General features: G+C 42.1%; 1 protein-coding gene and 1 pseudogene across 1 annotated transcript; both read right to left on the bottom strand.

Moving 5' to 3' along the window:
- Positions 1 to 2,779: 2,779 nt before the first annotated feature.
- LOC115613855 (sulfotransferase 6B1-like) lies at positions 2,780 to 10,587 on the bottom strand. Its single transcript, XM_030499872.1, has 7 exons — positions 10,321 to 10,587; positions 7,647 to 7,792; positions 7,097 to 7,186; positions 5,361 to 5,487; positions 4,836 to 4,930; positions 4,268 to 4,424; positions 2,780 to 3,124 (listed from the first exon to the last, which is right to left on the bottom strand). The coding sequence occupies exons 1-7, from the start codon at positions 10,520 to 10,522 to the stop codon at positions 2,994 to 2,996; spliced, it is 948 nt and encodes a 315-aa protein (XP_030355732.1). The 5' UTR covers positions 10,523 to 10,587; the 3' UTR covers positions 2,780 to 2,993.
- Positions 10,588 to 14,436: 3,849 nt separating this feature from the next.
- LOC115613856 lies at positions 14,437 to 21,572 on the bottom strand (annotated as a pseudogene).
- Between the last annotated feature and the right edge of the window lie 2,541 nt (positions 21,573 to 24,113).

The raw sequence follows: 24,113 nt of genomic DNA, 5'->3' as shown, positions 1-24,113 counted from the left end.
CATTATAGATGCAGCTGCAAGAGAATGTGTGTCCACAGTCTCTGTAAACAGCATTTCACATTTGGAAATGTATAATTAAAGCCTACATACAATCTCAGAAAAGACTTCTTACACAGGAAATGAAAAACTAATCTGTGTGAAAACGCTATTCATTACAGTAGTCTCAGGTTAAATAAAAAGGAAGGTTCAGCTTATGTTCAGCTTAGCCTTGCTTTGAAAAAGCATCAGTGCCGCAGAACATGAGGTTGATATTGTTCTTCTGGAAGATAATTTTTCAATTCTCTAATGGGATTGGAAACAAATACAAAATAAATATTTTACTAGAAATATTTAGTTCATTGGACTAACGATAAAGCTAAAAAAAGCAAGAAAAAATACTAAGAGCTGTGTGTCTTAGGAAGGGGCAGTTTTATTACAGCCAAGATTTCCAGCCTGCACACCCATAAGCATACATAGACTGAGAGCCTGGAGAAGGAAATCCTTAAAGTAGGGTTGGGTAACTCAGTTGGGATATTATAAGATATCACAAGTCAGAAAAGATTGTTGAATGTACCTACAGAAACAAATGTAAACCAGCCTGGAATGATCACTTAATCAAAAGGGAATACAATTCATCAATTTCTGAAAAGAAAGTGAGAAAAATTGGAGCAGCCAGTCAGAAGTAACAGTAACAGTTAGATCACATCCAAGATTTTTACTGCTTTTCAGAGGTGTTACTGTGCAATCATTACATTACCTCCTAATGACCACATCCAGTTTCAGCCTTTTAACCAGCAGGAGAGTCTGCGTTCATCTCTCTAAGTCATATTGCTATAATTTCTGTGAGAAATGTTGTTTTAGAAGCCAGAAGTGCTTTCCTGCTGTCAAGATGGCAGGGGGGCCTGTACCTCCGCCCAGCACCCAGGAATAACATATGTCCTGCAGTGGAGGAAGTCTATGGAAACACCAGTCCTCCTGCCCTACTCCATGGAACAACCCCTGCTGCTGTGCCTCCACAGCAGGCTGAAGTCATCATTAACCTGTCACGGGCTTTATTGCTGTGTTACGTACAGTCACACACATCTGAACTGCAGTAGTGGGCTCTTCATCAAGCAAGAAAGCCTCACCAGTTTTAGGAAAGATGGTGAGAATCACATCATGACTTCCAGTTTCAAAGAATTTCAGAGCTTCCAAAGTGTCTGGGCTGCCAAGAGCCCTTAGGCTACAAAATGCTTCTCCAGGGAAAAAAAAAAAAAAAAAATCTGGAGATGCCAGATTTTCATCTTAGTAAAGGCCTTTTTGAATGTTTCCCCATTTCTGGTCAGGCTTGTTCCCTTGTTCAACTCCTTGACAATGAGATGCACACTGCTCTCTGTTATCTAGGTAGCTTTTGATATCACCATGTAGGAACTAAAGAGCGTGTATTAAGGAACAGATTAAAAAGTTAATTACAAAATTATGGGGCATGGTGGCTTGTCTCTTTTCATCTATGGAAGCCCAGACTTAGACAAAATCCTACTCTTCTGGGAATCAAAACCTACAAACCCAGAATCATCAGGTTCAAACAAAAACACCGCTCTTCATGCAGAGCAATTCCACGTGGGCAGCCCTTGCACAGAAGCTCAGAAACCCTGACTGAGAAGCAGGCTGTGAGTGGCCCATCAGAACCAAATCTGCAACATTATGGTCAGGAAGATATGAGGCAGGGTCTGGAAGCCACGGCCTGTCCCACCACCCCAGCCAGCAGCAGGGCAGCTGGGGCCAGCGGGGCAGTCCTAGCCCCAGGCATCAGGCACCTCTCTGGGGAAGGTGATGGGCTGAGGATGGGCCAGGATATGGGTTCATGGATGGGCCCAGCTTGACAGGGCCTGTGGCCAGACAGAGCAGGCTGTGAGGAGCTGGTGACCAACCTGCTGCAGCATTGCTGAGGCAGGGGCTGATGGCCCCGGGGACTGACATGGGGTCCTGGGCCACGGGCAGGGTGAGGGGAGCCCTGAGGTGCTCCCAACTTCTCAGCTTTGTTAATCACATTTTTGACAGCAGGTTGCTCAATTTTTAATCTTAGTCAGGTGTGAGAGTCCTGCAAATACATTTCTCTGGGAATATGGCAGAGGAACCCCTCTTCCAAAGAACTGGATTTCCTTTGCAGACAGACTGAGCATTTCCTTAGCTTTTCTGGTTTTCCAAAAGAGTGGCTGTGACAAGAAGTCATGCAGCATGTTCTTCACAGATCGTAGCAAGAACATCTACACCAGCAAGGAGGCTGTGGAAATGATACTCATGTAGCATAAATGTATGCAGCTTTAATAGTTCAGCAACAGGGTCATCAAGGGGCATTTTCCCCTGATCCTTCCATTCAGAAGTCCTGGTTCTTCCCACTTGCCACATACCTAACTGTTCCCAGAGAGTCCAGTGGGAGTAAACACTCCAGAAAACGCATAGCTCTTCATAACTTAAGAGTTGGCAGCAATAAGAGATCAAGAAGTCCCACTGTGCATCAGAGGGAGAATTTTGCCAATGTGTCAAAGGCCTTTCTGACCTCACTGCACAAATGCCAACACCAGGGTAGCCATGGTGGATCTAAACCCAGTACACAGGCATTCTGGGGGCTCAGACACGCAACGAAACCATGTCAAATCCATTGTGTGCCAGGAGGAGAGGCCCTGTGTTGGTCCCTCTGCTTCACCACTGAGCACCACATGAGCCTCACTCACCATCTCAAGCAGCACAGGGACACCACCAGATTGGTGCTATGATGCCCGTGCACCATGTCCCTCCTGGAAGGATACCAGGCTTTCACTCGAGGCATACACACATTTTATTTGATTGCATCAAGCAAAGCACATGCCCGAGGCCCGGCACATCCTTAAGAATTACCACTTGGCTTGGAGGTACCAGGTAGATCTCTGAGGGGTTTCTCTCTTTTCTCATGAAAAGGAAACATGGGGACTGTCCACCTTTGAAGAATCATCTCTGGAGCACAACTTGCTGTCATGCTGCTCATCTGCTTATTTTCAGGCCTTGCAGTACACATCATAATTCACCTTTGCTGCCAGCTTCGTTCCTCCTAGGCAGTCTTCAAATTTTTTGTCCATTTCTTCATTCTGAGCTTTAGAGAAGAAGTCTCTCCAGTTTCCAACAACCCCTGTGTACAACAAGAAGTACCAAAAAAACTGAAGGCAGCCGCTCCTGAGTGAAAATAATACCTAGGCAGCAATGGGGCAGAATCATTGCCCACATGAGTGGGAAGGATTTGATTTATGCCCCAGAGAGGTCTGATTGTCTGGGAGAGTCAAGGTAGCAAAGATAAGAGAGTAAAGGCTGCAGGCAGACCACAGGGAACATTGCTGGTGGGCTGCCTGCATGCCTTCCCTTCCCACAGAGGGTTTCCAAGGTGATTTCGTAAAGCTTTGACATGGAAGAGAGGGGAACCTGGTTTTGTCACAAGGGAAATCTCATTCATGAATGCCTCCCTCTGAAGGGCAGAGTTATTTAAAGTAGCGGGGTAGGTAGCAGAGGAGATCCATCTTCCTCCAAGGAGTGGTAAAGGAAAAGGATTGAAGCAAGCCCATGCCCATGGTAGTCAGAAACCCACGACTCTTGATGCTATGGGAAGCAGCCGGGCTGTCAGAGCACTGACCCTGGCTCTAGGTCTGACCATCTCTGCAGCCACCACTAACATGTCTATTAAGAGTAACCATATTAAGACTATTCCTTAGTTCTCACTGAGTACATAACAAGAAGGCGCCTGTGAGGCCAGCAGAGTAGTAAGCAATATATTTCCTTGAGGTTCAGGAACCTCTTGTCCCATTAGCACACCTCTTCCCAAAGGGGACATTCATGAAGTGATACATGCAACCTGGAACTGTGATCCAAGATCAGCCTCATCGTCTGACCACCAGGCAGCAGCCACACCACAACCTCTCTGTAAAGAATAACCATTCAGCCCAAGCAGATTTGGTGCATAACTGTTAGCATAACCTACCCCAGTGTTGGCCCCCACCTTCACACCTCACTTGCCTAACTAAATGGGGCTGCCACAGGGAAATAGAGCAACATGGAAGCAATGGCTGAGGACCTTAAGCCTGGCACTGTGATATGTTTTCACACAGTCCCCATATCCCACCAACAGCAGAAGCTTATTGTACAGGATGCCACAAGAGAGATTGCACCCATACCTGTCCTTCCTAGACAGCCCAGTGAGTTCATGGCTAAGTGAGGAAACCTACTCAGAATTCTTTCTGTAGTTCTACTTTAGAAGGCTGATTCTCCGTCTGCAGAGACTTACCCTTGCGGAAGAGGGCATGCCCAAGCTTTCCATGGGTTTCCATGGATTTTTCTTTCATAGCTTGAAAAGTAGTCTTCTTGGCAATTCTAGAAAAATCTTCCTCACACAGGGAGAATCCAAAGAAGGCAGCAATCTTCTTCATTCCCAGCACCTGGTCCTGGCCAAAGGAACATAGCAGAGGTGAAATCAAAATACTTGACCCTGTGGCTGTGGCATGAAACCAGCAGCAGGTGGGAAGCCCAGCAGAGGAGGTTGTCTCCCACACTGTCACCAAGGGATTCTAGGAGCTCTGTCAGAGAGGGAACCCCCACATGGTGGCCTCAGCTTCAACGTCTTTTCTTCTCTCCCAAAAGCAACTGTGCCTGTGCCAGATATGATTCCTTCCACAAAGGGACAAGTCTATCCTCCTCCTAACCCCCATGGGCCTCCCGCAAACATAAACAAGTAGCTCAGAAAGACTGAAGGGGCAGACAGGATTGACCCAAGAGTTTCTTCTTCCCCACAGTCATATGTATCAGGAGGGGTGCACAGTGCACTTGTCAAGGAAGAGCTGGGTGAGATGCCGCACCTCTTTGAGTTCCTCGTAGCTTATCATCATGATCTTCTCATGGTCGATGTATTTGTTCCATTCCACTGAATGGTCAAAATAGGATCCCCAGGTCACTGCAGACAAAGGGACAAAGTTGTGTAGAGTATTCCCCAAAACAGACCCTTATCAAATCAGAGGAGTCAGCCCAGACAGCTTTCTAAATGCGACATCAGGATGGTGAAGTGGTGACTGGCTCAACATGTCTGTTCTTTGTCTGAGGCCAGTTCAAGATCCCCCAGCTCTGGCCACTAGGTACCACCGAACCACAAGCTTTGTTGTGGGAATGGAAGTCAGGCTAAAGCTTTCTAGTGGTATCTTCCTGTTCCGAATTAGAGACAAAAGAAACTCTGATTCTCTGGTACTCCCCTATTCTGCCATAACATGGGCCTATCTGCCTGTCCTCGGAATGCCTTGAAAGGTATGTTGGAGTAAGATTCTCATGCACAGGGTCCTATGTAGGCCCCCCATATAAGGAGGAATGCCAGAGCACGCAGGACAAATTACATTTCCCCTGCATGAAGGCTGCAAAGTACTCATCCCAGGAGGCAAAGGACGGCAGCTGTGGCATGTTGTTGTAGAAGTGGTAATAGGAGACAGCTGTGTCTTTGGGGTTCCGAAGCAGCAGAAGAATCTAGAGAAAGAAATCACATAATATGGTTCTGATTTGGTGACTGACAAAAATGCCATCCTCTCAATACATTACACAGAACCATAGAATCATAGAATCGTTTAGATTGGAAAAAACTTTTAGATCAAGTCCAACCGCTAGCCTAGCACTGCCAAGTCCATAACTAAACCATGTCCCTAACCACCACATTTACACAGCTTCTAACTACTTCCAGGGATGGTGACTCAACCACTTCCCTGGGCAGCCTGTGCCAATGCTTGACAACCCTTTTAGTGAAGAAATGTCTCCTAATATCCAATCTAAAACCCCTGGTGCAACTTGAGGCCATTTCCTCTTGTCCTATCTCTTGTTACAGGAGAAAAGAGACTGACACCCAACTCACTATCCTCCTTTCAAGTAGCTGTAGAGGGTGATAAGGTCTCCCCAGAGCCTTCTTTTCTCCAGGCTAAACAACTCCAGTTCCCTCAGTTGCTCCTGAGAAGACTTGTGCTCTAGACCCTTCACCAGCTTTGTTGCCCTTCTCTGGACCCGCTCCAGCACATCAATGTCTGTCTTGTAGTGAGGGGCCCAAACAACAAACACAGTATTCGAGGTGCAGTGTCACCAGTGCTGAGTACAGGGGGATGATCACTTCCCTAGTCCTGCTGGCCACACTATTTTTGATACAAGCCAGGATGCTCTTGGCGTTCTTGACCACCTGGGCACAAGCCGGCTCATATTCAGGTGGTTGTCGACCAACACCCCCAGGTCCTTTTCCTCTGGGCAGCTTTCCAGCCACTCTTCCCCAAGCCTGTAGTGTTGCATGGGGTTGTTGTGACCCACGTGCAGGACCTGGTACTGAGCTGTGTTGAACCTTGTACGGTTGCCCTCAGCCCATCGATCCAGCTTGTTCAGATCCATCTGTAGAACCTTCCTACCTCCAATAGATCAACACTTTTGCCCAACTTGGTGTTGTCTGCAAACTTTCCTGTCCACTAACACACACCAGACCATACAATGCTGGTCTAATTCCTTTCCTTGAGCAAGAAATCAGGGCATTCACAGGCCACTTGCTGCTAATGTGAGCCTCAGGCTGAAAGCAAGAAGCTTTTCAGTGATGACCTTGGGACATACTTCTGAGCTAGTTTCATTTTGGAGAAATGGGCTCATGGCCTACTGAACAGGTGAGCCACAATCAGGCTGTGGGTGTACCCTTGCTTCTTTCTGCAAGGGTACACCCACAAGCAATTCCCATTAAAGATAATCTTTGCCCCAGTCTGTAATGGGCTTTCCACAGGTACTGTGATCTTGAAGGCAAGTTAAAGCAAAGAGAATAACTGCTTGCCTTGCTGCATTTTCTGATGCAAACCTGTAAGCGTCTTTCTGATGGAGATCTGAAGGGACAGTGACACTCAGCCCACTGATAGTAACCTCTTACATCAGCAAAGCTGCTACTGGGAGAGGATGTTTGTTCACAGCCTCAGCACATAGCACTCTGCCTCTTCAACCTTGGAAATGTGCCTATGCATTGACCAGCCCAGGTGAAAGTGCAGCAAACGCATTCCACACAGACACAGGAAAGCTAATTTGGAGTGGAAAAGCTTTTGCAATGTAATGTAATAAGAAGACTCACCTTAGCCTTGTTTTGGAACATGGACGGTGGAAGGAGATGAGGTGGCAGATGGGTTTGTATAATTCTTCTTGAAGGCAGTTTCTTCATCCTCTTTAAAGCAAGTGGGAAGAAATGTGACATGACAAAAGTAGCTTATTCAGTGACATGTGCCTTTTCAGGAATTATGTGTAATAAGAAAAGGTGAGACCAGAGAAGGATCTTATCCCTTGGAAAATGCACAGGGACACACTGGCGATGTAGGCTTCTGCCACTCTCTGCCACAGAGCACCATTTCACATAAGACAGGCTGGAGGACAGGGCACCCATGAAAAAGTTCTTACTGATAAAAACCACTGGGTCCAGAGCTGGAGCCCCCTGTGGCTTCTTAGCATTTCCTATGCTCTGAGGCGCTTGCACTGGGACACTAAGAGCAATAGTACATGCTGCATGTGCACACCATAACTGTTTTTTCAAGGCTGTAGGCTCTCCGTTATGTCTGAGATCAGCCATTGTCTTTCAGCTATTACTACCCATAAGAAGAGCAGTGCCAATATTTTTAGTGCCTACTAACCTCAAATACCCCAGGATCTCCAAATTCTAGACGTGGAAATATCTCTAGCTTCTTTTCAGCATTTATTCTCTCTTCCACTTCTTCTTCTGTGTATTTGGCATCTGCAGAATCTAGCTCAGTCAAAATTGTACCAAGCCAGTTGGTTCCTGAAAGAATAAAGACACCAGTAGCACATTCACTCAACTGAACTTTTTCATGTCAACCTGGCTGACAGGATAGCCTGCCAGCTATATTAGCGCTATATTGTAGTTTAGCCTGTCAGGAGGTGGGTGTGCTGGTTTTGGCTGCGATAAAGTCTATTTTCTGCATAGTAGCTAGTATGGGGCTATGTTTTGGATTTCTGCTGGAAACAGTGTTAATAATACAGGGATGTTTTCATTATTGGTGAGAGTCAAGGCCTCTTCTGCTTCTCACACCACTCCACCAGCAAGTAGGCTGAAGGTGCACAAGGAGTTGGGAGGTGACACAGCTGGGACAGCTGACCCCAACTGACCAAAGGGATATTCAGTGCCTCAGGCTACTCCCTGTAGAAATTACTCAGGAGCAACGGAGCTCCCAGCACAGGGCCAACTGAGTCTTCCCTTGGCTGTTTCTGCTCTCCTTCCACAGTGTTGTCTTTGGGAACACTGTTCCCTCCTCCTCACCAGCTTTAGTTTACAGTCTCTTCGTGATCAATAGAGTTTGGCCTCATTCCCAGCCCCAGATAGGCTTCCATAACTGACAGCAGAAAGGGTCATCAGCCAAACGACCACACCGCCAAGCTCCTGTCAGAATCTTTGAACAGTCTTAGCTGTCTTGGTCTCTGCAACCTGGCAAAACTGGTGTGTGAGGGACCGGGGTTGGAGAGCCAAGTCTCAGTTTTCAGCTTTCACCTTCTGGAATGTGTAGGTGGACCCTCATAACTTTAAACCCTTTCTGCCCATGCACAGCTCTACAGGCTACACACAAAAGAATAAGGATCAGTAATTCCTCATTTTCAGAAGGAAAAAGGAAGCCTATAGCAGGTGGAATTGAGGACGGGTGGCCTGGGAAGAATACAGAGACATTGTCCAGGAAGCTAGGGATCAGGCCAGGAAAGCTAAGGCCCAATTAGAATTAAGTCTGGCCAGGGATGTCAAAGATAACAGGAAGGGCTTCTATAGGTATGTAGCAAAAAAAAAGACAGACTAGGGACAATGTGGGCCCTCTCTAGAAGCTATTGGGAGAACTGGCTACCCTGGATTTGGAGAAGGCTGAGGTTCCCAATGACGACTTTGCCTCTGTCTTCACTGGCAAGTGCTTTGACCATGACGCTCAGGTCTTGGAAGGCAGATGCAGGGACTGTGAGAATGAAGACCTTAGGCCCACTGTAGGAAAGGATCAGGTTCAAGATCATCTTAAGAATCTGAATGTGCACAAGTCCATGGGACCTGATGAAATCCATCTGCAGATCCTGAAGGAGCTGGCGAATGAAGTTGCTAAGTCACTGTCCACTACATTTGAAAAATCATGGCAGTCAGGTGAAGTTCCCAATGACTGGAAAAAGGGAACTATAACCCCCATTTTCAAGAAGGGGAATCTGGAAGACCCAGAAAACTACAGAGCAGTTAGTTTCCCCTCTGTGCCTGTCAGGATCGTGGATCAGATTCTCCTCGAAACCCTGCTAAGGCACATGAAAAACTTGGGGTTGGAACTAGATGATCTTAAGGTCCTTTCTAACCCAAACCATTCTATAATTCTATGATTCTATGATTTTTTGCAAATGATCTATTAGGATATTTCTCTAGAGTGAATAGGGAAAAAAAAAAAAAGAATCTAAAATGCCCATAGCAAAAGAAAGAGGAAATAATCCAAGAGGTTTGGTGACATTCATGTCTTTCCCTACATTTAGATACAAGGGAATCAACTGCATTCTGCAATGCAGTAAGTCTATGGAAATAGCAGTTCTCCTACCCTCATTAGCTGGATATGCTCTCTGTATTGCCTTTACAGTGAGTAGTGTAACAACATACCTTATTAGCAAGAGTGGTCAGAATATCAAGGGTTGTAATTATCCTGCCTTACCCAACACTGGTGAGTTCACCAGTTGAATACTCTGTGTAGTTCCTGAACTGAAGCACAAATGATTTTGAGAATCTGAAAGGATTCTTGCTGAACTTCTACGAAATCACTGGGAGCTGGAGCAAATGAAATGCATAAAGAGGTAGAAAGACTTGGTTTCCTTAGGCTAGAGAAAAAAAAAGTAAGGCATGGTGGACTATCACTGCAGTCTTTCACTGCTAGACCTACAGTGAAAATTGGCCAGGAAATTACAAAAGGGGCATATTACAAATCACAACAAAGGGATGTCTCACTGCACAGAAGTAAAAACCAGACTAACCCCACACTACAGTGGGAAAACATTGCAATAGTTTTCCAGTGGGTGGTGAATTTCCACCCTCAAAGTTTTAAAACTTCTCTGAGCAAAAACTTGAGACACAAAACCTGACTTTGAAGGTTAGGTCTTTCCCCTGCTTTGAGGAGGAGGTTGTATTATTTGACCTCCAGATATGTCTTACAACTTAAAATCATGATCCTGTGAAGTCTGATGTCACCATAAGCTTTTCTCATGTATTACTGCTGTATAAAATGATGGCACAAACTTCTGGATTGCGGCATTGTGTACTTGACTACTTACCAAGAAAACAACACTCACCTGTTTTAGGATAGCCTGTTAGAATCACATCGTCGCTCCGGGTTTCAAAGGATTTCAGAGCTTCCAAAGTTTCTGGGCTAGTAAGTGTAACAGGGAATGAAATACCTCTGTAGGAAAATAGCATGCTTTCTGGGGGAATCTTTTCACTCTGTAAAACAGAGTTGTCCACTGTTTCAATGACTCTCTCCCTATTTCTGCTCATGTTTGTATCCCTGTGGAACTCTTTCCAAAGAAACAGATACAGGCTGCTTTTCCAATGCAGAAAACATTTATGCAACATATTAGCAAAGCAGATAAGGCTTTTACTCAGGAATGAAAGTACAAGTCACTGATTAACTCTGTTAACTCTTTTTGAACTTACAGGACTGGAGAATAACAATAGTGACATAGGGTCTTTGCTGCAGCCAACCGCTGCTTGATTGGTTTTTCCCATTAAGCACTTGTGCCTGTGGTTTCTCTTTTCTAAGTGTAGTATTTTACATTTCCCTTTACTGAACACCATGTTCACCACTAAAGGATATTGCTTTAACTGTCCTCCCAATTTTGTTGTCATCCAGTATATGCAGTTTGATCACGAGCACGCTATTGAAACCAAGTTCACAATAGCCATGTAAAGAAGTAGATATTCCCAAAAGTGCTGCTGCTGCTGACCCTGCTTTTAGGTGTCTTTTATCATTGTTGTATGAGTTTCTAGGAACACAAATCTACTTTCAGTACTTTAATTTCATTTAATATCACATTCATAAGTTGCCATCTCCACTATGAAGCCATAAATTTGTTGATCTAGATTGTGTCTTTTTTGTCACATAATTTCAGAACCTTTCTGATGCTGCCATCTATTGTATCTTCTGTCTATGGCTTATTCAAGAGGTAAGTTTTCTTCTAAAGAAAGAACACGAACAGCTTTGACATAGTTTATACTTACCACCTAATTAACCTCAAAATGTTTCTTGGTTGGTTGCTTGATCACTTTTGTTAGTAAACTTCCAGGTATCGAGTTAAGGTGACTGCTTTATTTTGATTTTTTTCTCAATTTTTTAAATTTATGTACGTTCTCCTACATGCATTTGGTACCTCTCTGGATACCAGATAATTCTAGTTGTTCAAAGACGGCTTGTGTCAGGACTTTCAGATGATCTGCTTTTGAATCCATTAATTTTTTCTAAATATTTTAAGTATTATTTCTATGCAAGACTCTGCATGTCTACATGTCCGGGCAGAATTAACCAGCTTTAGAAGAATGAAGCAAAAAGCCATTGAATACTTTAGTCTTTCCTAGTGTATATTCTGGTTTTACTTCTTATCTGCTTAGGTGATGGATCTATAAATTGGGTGTGTTTCTTTCCTATCTGTAATTCAAGTATGCTTAAAGAATCTTATTTTGCTATTTTCCAGAACAGGTGGCTGAGGAGCAGTTTGTCCCTGGACAGGTCTGAAATACTGTGTCCACAGGGCCAAATACCAATGCTGGTACAAAATCCTGAACATAGTAATACCTCACACCATTACCCTTGACAAACCCATTTTCCAATAAAGCCAGTTTCAGCAAAGTTTGGCACCTTCAGTTTCAGAGAATTTCCAGTTATGGAAAGTAACCTATTTTAGTGTTTAAGCATTAATTTAAGGTAAAGCTTTACTATAGGCATCAAGAATAAATGCAAGGAACAATAACTGTAGTTCTGTGGTAAGAGTACTCCACTGGCATTAATGGTGGGAAACATCATCTTCTCCATTCACTACATTTTCTTTTCCTATTTTATATGGCTGGAGCATGGAAAACATAAAAGCAGTTCTTAGAAGTGGCAAGTGGGTGTATAGATTAAGGAGTCTCTTCAAACACAGGAAAAAAATATTAGCATCATGATCTTGCTGTTTACTAACCTTTATACAGGTAGAAACATGGTCTTTAGTGGAGCAAGTGCGAATTTATATGGCATTAAAAAGAAAATTATTTGGGATTTTTATGATACAAAGAGAAAATTGTTCATAGTTATACATAATAATAGAGTTTTTTATTCCTGGGATTCTTGGAGAAGTAAGGAGGGGGCTCAGCAGAACTGCCACCTTGGACTTCTGGAGGGCAGACTTTGACCTGTTTAGAAGCCTGGTTGACTGAGTTCCCTGGGAGGCAGTCCTGAAGGGCAAGAGTCCAGGAAGGCTGGACTTTCTTCCAGAAGGAAATCTTAAAGGCATAGAGCAGGCTGTCCCCATGTGCTGAACAGAGAGCTTTGGCTGGAACTCAGGAAAAAAAGCAGAGTATATGGCCTTTGGAAGAAGGGGCAGGCAACTCAGGAGGGACTGCAAGGATGTTGTGAGGTTATGCAGGAAGAAAATTAGAAGGGCCAAAGCCCAACTAGAACTTAATCTGGCTATTGCAGTAAAAGACCAAAAAAATGTTTCTATGAATACATTATCAACAAAAGGAGGGCTAAGGAGAATCTCCATCTTTTATTGGATCTAGGGGAAAACAGAGACATAAAGGATAAGGAAAAGGCTGATGTACTTAACGCAAAAGGCTGATGTACTTAATGCTTTATTTGCCTCAGTCTTTAATACACCAGTTTAATACACGAGTAACACCAGGTTTTCTTCAGGTACCCAGCCCCCTGAGGTGGAAGACAGGGATGGGGGCCAGAATGAAGCCCCTGTAATCCAAGGGGAAATGGTTAGTGACCTGCTACACCACCAGATAGAATCCACCCAAGGGTACTAAGGGAGCTGGCAGAAGTGCTCACTGAGCCATTGAAAAATCATGTATCAGCAGTCCAGGCTAAACTGGTGAGATCCGAGTTGACTGGAAGTTAGCAAATGTAATACCCATGTACTGAAGGGCAAGAAGGAGGATCTGGGGAACTACAGACCTGTTGGTCTGACCTCCGTGCTGGGAAAGGTGATGGAGCAGATCATCACGAGTGCCATCAAGTGACGCCTATAGGACAAGCAGTCACTCAGCCCCAGTCAGCATGGGTTTATGAAAGCCAGGTCGTTCTTGATTAACCTGATATCTTTTTATGACAAGGTGGCCTGCTTAGTGGATGAGGGAACATCTGTGGATGTTGTCTGTGTAGACTTTAGTAAAGTCTTTGGCACCATTTCACACAGCGTTCTTCTGGAGAAACTGGCTGCTCACAGCTCAGACGCGTGTACTGTTCGCTGGGTAAAACTGGCTGGATGGCTGAGCCCTAAGAGTGGTGGCGAGTGGAGTTAAATCCAGCTGGTGGACAGTCACAAGTGGTGTTCCCCAGAGCTCAGTACTGGGGCAGTTCCCTCAAATATCTTTATCAATGATCTGGACGGGGAGGTCAAGTGCGCCACCAGTAACTTTGCAGATGACACCAGCTTGGGCAGAAGCGTTGATCTGTTGGAGGGTAGGAAGGTTCTACATAGATATCTGGACAGGCTGGATCAATGGGCTGAGGGCAACCATACAAGGTTCAACACAGCTCAGTACCAGGTCCTGCACGTGGGTCACAACAACCCCATGCAACACTACAGGCTTGGGGAAGAGTGGCTGGAAAGCTGCCCAGAGGAAAAGGACCTGGGGGTGTTGTCGACAGCCACCTGAATATGAGCCGGCTTGTGCCCAGGTGGCCAAGAACGCCAAGAGCATCCTGGCTTGTATCAAAAATAGTGTGGCCAGCAGGACTAGGGAAGTGATCATCCCCCTGTACTCAGCACTGGTGACACTGCATCTCGAATACTGTGTTTGTTGTTTGGGCCCCTCACTACAAGACAGACATTGATGTGCTGGAGCGGGTCCAGAGGAGGGCAACAAAGCTGGTGAAGGGTCTAGAGCACAAGTCTTATCAGGAGCAACTGAGGGAACTGGAGTTGTTTAGCCTGGAGAAAAGAAGGCTCTGGGGAGACCTTATAGCTTTCTACAACTACCTGAAAGGAGATTGTCACGAAGTGGGTGTCAGTCTCTTCTCCCATGTAACAAGCAATAGGACAAGATGAAATAGCCTCAAGTTGCACCAGGGGTTTTAGATTGGATATTAGGAGACATTTCTTCACTAAAAGGGTTGTCAAGCATTGGCACAGGCTGCCCAGGGAAGTGGTTGAGTCACCATCCCTGGAAGTATTTAAAAGCTGTGTAGATGTGGTGGTTAGGGGCATGGTTTAGTGGTAGACTTGGCAGTGCTAGCCTAATGGTTGGACTTGATGATCTCAAAGTTCTTTTCCAATCTAAACGATTCGATGATTCTATAACTCTGCATTTCTCAGGTCACCTGGAGTACTTCATCCAGTTCTGATTACTACAATTCAGGAAAGACACAGACAGTCTGGAGAGGTCCAAAGGAGGGCCACAAAGATGATCAGGCTCATCGCAGTATTCCAATACTTAATGGGCAGCTACAAAGAGGATGGAGGCTCTCTATTCACAAGGAGCCACCCGGAGCAGACAAATAGCAATGCATACAAGTTCTGCACCGGGAGAGGTTTCATCTCAATATAAGAAATTAATTCTTTCCTAGGGATGCGGTAAAGTCCTGGAGGTTTTCAAAATGCAGTAATCTCATTTAGGTCCCCTTTCCCATCAAAAGTTGGACCAGATGATCTTTCAAAGTCCCTTCCAACCTGAATTGTTCTACGATTCCATAAAAGCAGCATCTCAGAGTGGATCTTTCATGTTAACACCAGCCTGTATTCTGAAATCCATCTTGAAAATTTGCATTCAGAGACATTAAAATCCCTAAGAATGTTGATCTCTATTCCCCTTCAGTCTCCTCCCCCTAGTTCTTTCTGAAGTCATGAGGAAGATATCTTTTGTCATTAATTAAGGTTGAGTCAGAGCCATATCTTAACTAGTGACCTTTTCTGTGAAGATATTGCCTGATTTGAAACTTTTTTTTTTTTTTACTTCCATGTATTAAATAATTATAAGTAGTCCAGAAAGACTGGGTTTGGCTAGAAAGAGAAAAGGGGCATTTCCTTCCGGGTGACAGCTCCTGAAACAGGGCTGTTAAGTTTATCTGAATATGGTCAGTTGCCATCTTTGTCAGCATATGAGTGTAGCCAAAGTAAGTCAAAGACTTCACCTTTAAAACAGAAGCCCAGTATTCATCACTGTCACTGTAATGGCTGCTGCAATGTGATTATTACAGTAATTCTAAGGTGCTTGGATCATTTGATCTAGTTTTCTAGTATATGGCATTCAGATGATCTGAGATTGCGCTGGAAAGCTCTTGCTCTAATCACATTTCATTACTTTTCAGGCTTTACAGTATACTTCATACTTTAACTGTGTTCCTAGTTTAGTTCCTTTTATATGTTCTTCAAATGCTTTGTCCATTTTCTTATTCTGATCTTCACTGAAAAGATTCTTCCAGTCGCTTACACCACCTTCAAAGAGGCAAAGAAACTCTTTAAAACCAAGAAATTATATTAATTTTTATTCTCCAGATCTGTCATTCTTGTTCCATTGTACACTAAATGGAGTTGATCCATTATTCAAGATAAAGCTTCACTCATTTTTGCACCAATATAATTTTGTGAAGTCAGTTGAGCTACAGAACTGTGAAACTGCTATAATCCAAAAGAATGTTCTCCTCGTCAGATGACCCTGCCCAAAAAAGCAGCTTAAAGTCCTGTTTCCCTGCAGCTCTCTACTCCAGTCAGTTATGACTGGCAAGGTGGAAGATCATGAAGGCTTGATTGAGAACCAAGCAGGAGGCAGAGCTGGAGTTTTGCTCCCTTGGCAGCTTGAGTTTTTATTCAGTGACTTCTTTAATGTAAAATGCAGAAATAGATTCTGATAGCCAGGTTGGCCCTCTTATGTCTGTGTCTCCCAAACCACACTGCAAAAGTAGTTCTTTTTTGTTTCCCCTTCTCTATATATGTGATTCTTGCACACTTGGCTTACTTCTCACCTGTGAGTGTGAGCAGAGGCTTGGTAGTGGCCCTTTCAGGAGATCCTACACTCTTCTAAAAAGTGTTATCATGCCACTCAGACTGAGTTTCACCCAGTTTTGCCTGCTCAGGTAAGCCTCTAATGGCTGAAGAATTAGTGATCTTGGAACAGAGATGGAGAGGAGTTCAGACACATGACAGAAAGTTCTCCTTCCTGACAGTCATTTTTGGGCCTCTAAAAGCTACCTGCTGCCAGAGTCTTGCTGGGCCTCTTCTTCAATAGTGTTCCTTGACTAGTTTTTTCAAGCGTAACAGTGATAACTTGTTTGATACTAATCTGTAATGCTAACATGTGTGCAAAAAAGAAGCAAATGATGGGTGGCCCAAGTTCTTGGAAGTGTGACATTTCTACCTCTGGACCTCTTGGAGCTTCCTACCTTTGCGAAAGAAAATATTGCCATGTTTCCCATGGGTCTTCAGTGACTTCTTCTTCATTGACTGGAAGCTGCTCCTCTCTACCACACTCTGAAGCTCTTTCTCAGTCAGGGAAACCCCAAAGAAAGCAGCTATGTTTTTCACGCCCAGGACTGGATTCTGGAAAGAGGAATGTAACATACCACATGACATTTGATCAAATTACGCTGCTTTCTGAGTTGTTTGCACTTCCTACATCTCTCTGCTGACTATATATATAGAATATTCATAGAGTTCAGTAGGACTGGAGTAATACATAGTGTTTCTCTGCTCCATAATTATTTCAGAGGAGATATGAACTGTCATCTTATAGATCACAAAAGTTTGTGTGTGATTTATAGTTGAGCAAAATCTACACTGTTGAATACGTAAAGCTCCCCTAAAAAATTACCAGGGATTTTGATTTACAGTGATTCAGGAAAGAGAAAACAAGAATCATTTTCACAAACAAAATTTTTAAAGACTTTTAAGTTTGAACGTCATCTTTCCTTCCCTTAAAACAAGAATCTATCTCATGCAGCAGTTTGAATACACTACATGAATGTAATGGTTAATCGGTTTAGGAACAAACACTCTTTGAAGCACAAAATATTTGTAACTTTTGGTAACCTCACCTCTTTTAGCTCTTCATAAGTTATTGTCATAATATTTTCATCATCAGCATATTTGTTCCATTTGGAAAGGTACTCAAAGTAGCATCCCCAGGGCAGTAAGTAAAAAAAAAAATTCCTAAGATGAAGCATAAATGAAAATTAGACAAGCTCCTTATGAAATAAACCAATTTTTACTCCTTAAGTTGATCACTCAGCCATGGGCATTATTAATAATGTCTATGCCAGAGTTTACACCCTTCTGTGGGAATTACAGGGTTTTGCTCCAGGCTGTTCTGACACATGCAGAGGTCTCAGGAAACTTTTTAGTATTTCAATACAGATGTGAGTCCATTAAGAACTATAACCATCTCGCGGACTCCTTTAATCGTTTAAAACCTTGTTTAACTTCTGTTTCATGTGACAGAAGCTGGGCATGTGACATGCCAGACTGAAGAATTCATGCAATTTTAAACTAGTGGGATTATTTTCTTTCTTTTTTAATGCACTAGACTTAGAACAAATCATTCCTCTGGTCCAGTTTGGCACACAGGTGTTTAGATGTCTGTGTGGGCACAAGATGATGGACGTTGGAGAGGGGGGGTGAAGGCGATCCAAGACAGAGATAAGGAGGGACTGCTTCTTCAGACAAAATATCAGTTTGTGCAAGTTAATTTGTGGAAGTGCAGTTTTGATAAGGATTTATCTGCAGGCATAAGACAGGTACTGTAAACTTCAGTTCAAATGTCTAACTTTCTGTCTTTAATCTGCTTTTGCACTGTAAACTGAAAAATCCTAGTGAAGCTGATTTACAAAGTGCAAAGTTTTTGGACAAAGTCAAAGCATTGAATAACTGACACAGCCAGAATAATATACTCTACTTTTCTTTGTCATGAAAGCTACAAAGAAATCATCCTAGGTCTCATAGGAGGGAAGATGAGACAAGCCATTGGAAAAATGGTAAAAAGATGTAGCTACATCTTTTGGATTGCAGATCAGCAACAATATCTAGAATAAAATAAAGTATTTTATTTGTAGAGAAAGACGTAACAGACTATAGTATGAAGAAATCAACAATTTACAATTTATAAATTTATAACTGCAATTTCTAATATCTCGTATACTACTTGCAAAAGTAGTAATTTCATTCTAAATTCAGAAAGTGAAGTATTCTAATTTGCTTCAGTACCTTGTGAAGATAATTGCATATAGTTATTAAAATATCTTTTACAGATTAATCAAATTAATTATGCAGAATCTATATATGTTTTGCTTGATACAAGCATCATTCATCATTTAGGTAGTGGGGAAAAATCACAAAAATACAAATTCTTGACACAGTGAAGCCTTCACTTGTGACAACACCAAAAGATGCCTCCCATAGGAAATTGTGTCAAAATACATTTTACTGCTTTGTTCCACCATCTCACTTGTGGAGACTGACACGAAGGTGTCAATAAGGATGAACTGAGATTAGGTGAGTCGAATGGCAGAAATTAAACCAGGCTAAACACCTAAGTACAAGAGTGATTTTACAGAAAAGTACTACATTGGCTTTAAAAACAATCTGTTGGAGTGTTTGCTTTCAAGATTTTAAAATCAGCACTCACCTTGGCTTTATTTCTGAAGATAGACCTGGGAAGATTTTCAGGAAGGAGATGAGTAATCATAACTCTTCAAGAAGGCAATTTGTTCATCCGCTTGAAGAATTGGAAGGAGGAAAGTGGACAGTTCAGTACAAGTATTCTTTTCATCAGCCTATGATAAATATTGTCTTGCTAAACTTATCAAGTTATTGGCTGATAAAAGTACTTATTTTTTGTGAGTGTTATCCTGGGATCTTAGTGGACTGCTCTGAGTAGCTCTAACTTTCAATGGCCCCTGAGGATGGGCAACTGGAAAAAGATTAACCATTGCTAATTCTCTTCAGTGATAATTAATTTAACATGTTCTGTTAGACAGGGAATCAAATCTAAAGGTAAGACACAAGCGCTAACCGGGGGTATGTGAAAGCTGTAGGATCTCAAGGAGAAAGAGAAGGGGTGAGGAAGAAGAACTAGTAAAAGAGATAAAAGCCAGTATTTCAATACTTGAAATTTCATTAAACTCTTCTCAAATACAAAACATGCTACATTGAATTTCTGCAGTTGTTATCTATCTAATGAGTATGTACTCCTCTAAAGCCCTCTGAAGTGTTCACTTATCACTCAGCATATGGCAATGCAGATGAAATTCATCCTGACCAGATGCCACATACAGAGAAGTGGGAGAGTTCTTATCGAAGTGGAATATTTCACACAGCATATATTCAGTATTTGAAGCACAACATTTTGACAACTTATACATGTATTCTGTGCCCACCTCATATTTCCCAGTATCTCCCATTTCAAGGTAGGGGAATTCTTGTATTTCTTCATCATTCATGCTGCTTTCTTTATTCTGCACTTTGTTTTCAAATATGGCTACCAGATCATTTAAGATTTGACCCAGCCAGTTTGTGCCTGAAAGGGGAAAAATATACACAATTGTTTGAAAAACCTTTAGAATAATGAGAAATGGATTTGCCGGGAAAGCCAAGAAGTAGATAGTACTACCAGGTGAGTTGCTGGGTCTCCTTTCATGTGGTAGCATCACAGCTGACTATCTGAACAATTGCCTGTCAGGGTCTTACCTTTGTTTTTTACAAGAACAGATTTCTCCAACTCAAATGGCTCAGTATACTGTAAATTAACTTGCGTATTGTAAATTACCTTGTATATTGTAAATCAACTAATAAAGGAGAAGAATCACCTATCATTCAAATAGGAAAACGTGCAATAATGTTATACATTTTTACTGTGACAAATATAAGGGGGTTTGGAGTGGTTAACCTGTACCTCAACACCCAGTATATGTTTTCTGACATGCTGCATAGGATTATCTTGGGAGGAATGGTGGGTCACTGAACTTGAACACGGGAGCAGAACTAGATCTGAAAATTGTGCTGTATGTGCTCATTTTCTTTACCAATTGGTAAAAATCCTCTGACGTGACATTTCTTATACACATTTATTATATTTTTATTCAAAAAATCTTTAGTTTATAATTTCCTGACTTTCAGACACTGGGTTCCTACGTCTTTGTCACTACAGTCTCAATAATTGTGTTCTGTTGCATAACATTTCTTCAAAAAGAAAATATGATAAAAATGCAAAAACTTTACAATCCTGTCAACTGTGACTGCAAGACAGAGTGAATCCAATTGCTGGAGGAGAGAAACAGCTACATTAAAATGGATATGAGACAATCTAATCCAAACCTGTAGCTCTAATCCAAACTCTGTAGCCAGTACAGGGTGTTTTCAGGAAGAAGGAGCAAAGACGTAGGGTAAACTTGCAACCCTAGCAAAGATCTCCGCTTGATTTTCCAATAGCCAAAGATCAGTGTGATCACTTCAAGTGTTAAAAAAATTTCAGATATTCTTGACATCTATAAAACTAAAACAAACAAACAAACAAAACTAAAGAATATGCAGCGCAGCATGTGAAGGTACCAAAAGCAGTATTTTGTGTAAAAATATAAAGCTATTAACATTACAAATATAAATGCGAGAGCAGATCCTGCAATATCAAGAGATCTGGTTACCTCTGGTGTGAGAACTGTATTTTAATTGTCTCTAATTTGTGCATTTAACTTCCTAATTGTAAAAGGTAAGGATAACAAAAGCTTTTACATGCTTTTGTTATCAAAAAGCAAATCAAATGTCTTTTACTCAGTCATTTGAACAATTCCCTACATAAAAGTTTCATAATTAATTTTGTTGTGCTTTCTGAGAACAAAATTAGTTCTACAAAATTTTGTGAAATTTTTAAATATTATTTAGTATAACATCTAATATTGTATACCATATAATACATATTTTTTATATTTAGTACAAACCTACTTATTTGTCATTACATAACTTTATTTATGAAGAAAGCAAACTATATTCACCACATTTAGGGTATCCTGCCAAAATGATATCATCGCTTCTGGCTTCAAGGAAGTCCATGGCTCTGAATACTTCAGGACTGCAAAATGTAGCAGGATAGAGAATCCCCTTGTAAGAAAACAGCAGTTTGTCACGATCCATTGTGTTAGCAGTAACCATTGCTTCATTTATGATATCAGCAAATGTTTTCCTGGACTTCTCCATTCTTCAATCTCTCTCATGCACACAGACTTCCTCACAGTGTGAAGTGCTATGCAGAAAAAGAGACAGAGATTACCTTCTAATAGGGGGTTGATGGTTTGCTTTTTTGACCCTGTGAGCAATAATTTACTACTCTTCCTGAAACTATAAAGAAATACGCAACTCCAGTCAAAGACCTTAGGTCATTTGAACCTTTTGAAATCAACAGAAGTTGAACATAAACAAACAAGAAAAACCAGAAAATGCAATTGCATTCTAGCTTAAAGGGCTTAACTAACTTCAAAATGTGCCAAAAAATATCTGAAATTACAACACAGAGTTTATAAACATAATATTTCAAAATAGAGCATTGTGAATTGCAGGCTGGGGTTTAAATGGCACAACCACATTCTTTATGGGAATTGTGCTCTTTCCAGCACTCACTCTCCTGGGATTTTTTTGATTTTTTTTTTTTGTTGGTTTTTTTTTTTTTTGTTTGTTTGTTTTTTTTGTTATATCACTGATCATTCTCTGCAAAATGGGATCAAATGTATTGGGATTGGGAGAAAAACTGTTCATTGCACAGGAGGAGCAGATGGACCAGCAGTTGCAGACCTGTGTGCTTTTGCCATTTATTTGCCCTGATGGATTCATGCCTGGTCCCTGAGGCATGCTGCAGTGCTCACAGGATGACCTAGCCCTACATTTTGATATCAGTTTTGTTCAACCTGTAGAAATCTTTTGCTTTTCCCTTTATCTCCTCTTTTCTGTAAAACTATGTCAATATAGAAAGACCACCTGAAAAAGTGGACATCATACAACTCCTCCTCAATCCATTTGTTGAATGAGATCAGTGCCAAAGTACAGCCAGTTAGCACTACATGCATCACTGCATTGATGTTATCTAAAAATTACTATACCATGGAATAGCACCTTTACTGATTCTTGAAGCATAACCAGCCATGAAAGCAAAACAAAAAAGCAGCCTGCCTTAATTTTTTTCCTTTACCTTCCCTTGGTATTAAACTGTTATGGACTGAAGCTAAGAAAATGTGTTTAATTGGTATTTTCACTTGCGAGGAAAAGAAAAAGGGGGCTGGGACAGTATGCATTCCCTAAGGAAGGAAAAAGGGGGGAAATGGTATGTAAATTATTAATGTATTTCATGCAGTAGCATAATGTTGGAGTAGGATTTCCATGATAGAAATACAGCTCATTTCACTCCTACACTTCACTCATCACAGAATGTTCCAAAGAAACTTTGGTAGAGAAAATCCAGATTTCCAGTGTATTTTTGCCAGAGAGGGCAGTCAGGCCAATTATTCCTTGGATGATGTTTTACCCTTAGGAACCAAAAAAAAAAAAAAAAAGAGTATTAGTGGAGAAAAACCAATTAGAAAACATAAGTCATGAGGAGGGATTTTGAGGGGACTTAAATTTCTTGGTTTAGTAACGTGAACCTTTGATACAGCCATCTGCCACAACACCTGAGCCAGGGAGTGGGAGGAGTGTACCTTGCACCATACATGTTACACAAGAAGACCCTCTGATCTGCCAAATACTGAACCTGGAAATGGATGGAAAACATCAGTTGATTCAAAGTTTCTAAGAAGCAGCTTTAAAAACATGGAGATTAAAAACAGATTAAAGGATTTGGTAATCTCCAGATTAGTGGTATTTATTGTTCAAGCCACCACAGTGCTTCTAAAGGTTCCTGACTTCCCATACTTATCAGACCTCATCTTTCCTGACTGTGGAGCTTTGCAGAAAGAGGCTGGTGACCTTTAATGTGTTAGCTACAGAACACTGCCAGCTGACAGTTGCCTAGTGGGCTGATCTGCTTATGCAGATCCATTCCCTGTTAAATGAAACAACAAAGCAATACCCTCAAAACTTATGCTCTCAGGTGGTAAATGAGAAGAGGTGGGATTTTGTAAGTATTACTATGATCTGCATTAATCTCAGTAAAACTCTGGAGAAGGCTTCCGTAAATTAGTCCTCCAAAATGAACCTAATAAGATTTAAGATGGATCCATTAAGATTGATCCATTCATGAAGGTACTCTAAGATCCCCCTGATCATCCATCTGCAAAAAAAACAAACTTCAGGGGGGGACATTCCCTGGGATCCTATGAATGAGTCCATGAAAAGTACAACTTAAAGTAGAATTAGCTCTATGTTGGAAATGCCATATGTGGCATTTTTTCCCTTTGAATAATTTAGCATGTGCCTGATCAGAGCGGAGTCCTAGCCTCCAGAGACCAGGATGGTAAGATGTCTTAGGTTATGTGATAAAAGCCACTCTGCACACCCACAAAGGAGTACAGAGAAACAATGGAGGGTGAGCCCAAACAATACTCTGCCCAGATAATCCCAGATCCAACAAAGTAGCCATGAGCTTGTCAAAGGCCCAGAGGAGCACAGGGAGACAAAGGCAGGTTTCCAGTCTTGTCCCAGGCAAGCATCAGCCCCAGTGTCCTGGTTTGAAGATGATCCATCAAGATGAACAGTGCTGGAGCAACTTTGAAGGTTGGCAGAGGCTGCTGCCTGGGGGTATAGGCACATTAAGGGGACAGGACTTACTATGTCAGGAGTACATGACATGTGTGAAACAACTGCCACAAAAGTTATTTACCAGCCTGCATGACACTATTGCTATTTACTTAAAAATAAAGGAAATACTGGAACAGAGACAAAAAATAATTAATCCTCAGTACAAGAGCTGGGCT

The sequence above is a fragment of the Strigops habroptila genome, chromosome 10 (genome assembly GCF_004027225.2).
Source record: "Strigops habroptila isolate Jane chromosome 10, bStrHab1.2.pri, whole genome shotgun sequence".
Taxonomy (NCBI): Eukaryota; Metazoa; Chordata; class Aves; order Psittaciformes; family Psittacidae; genus Strigops; species Strigops habroptila.
The sequence above is the reverse complement of the archived record's forward strand: the minus strand, read 5'-3'. Positions and strand labels throughout refer to the sequence as shown.

Bases quoted from the DNA above. Each gene is read 5' to 3' on its own strand.
- LOC115613855 (XM_030499872.1), bottom strand. From the start codon at position 10,522: ATGAGCAGAAATAGGGAGAGAGTCATTGAAACAGTGGACAACTCTGTT. The intron at 4,931-5,360 runs GTAATTTGTCCT...CTTTGTCTGCAG, and splicing joins AGCCTTCATGCAGGGGAAAT to TGACCTGGGGATCCTATTTT. The intron at 4,425-4,835 runs GTGCGGCATCTC...TCCTTTGGCCAG, and splicing joins GCTACGAGGAACTCAAAGAG to GACCAGGTGCTGGGAATGAA.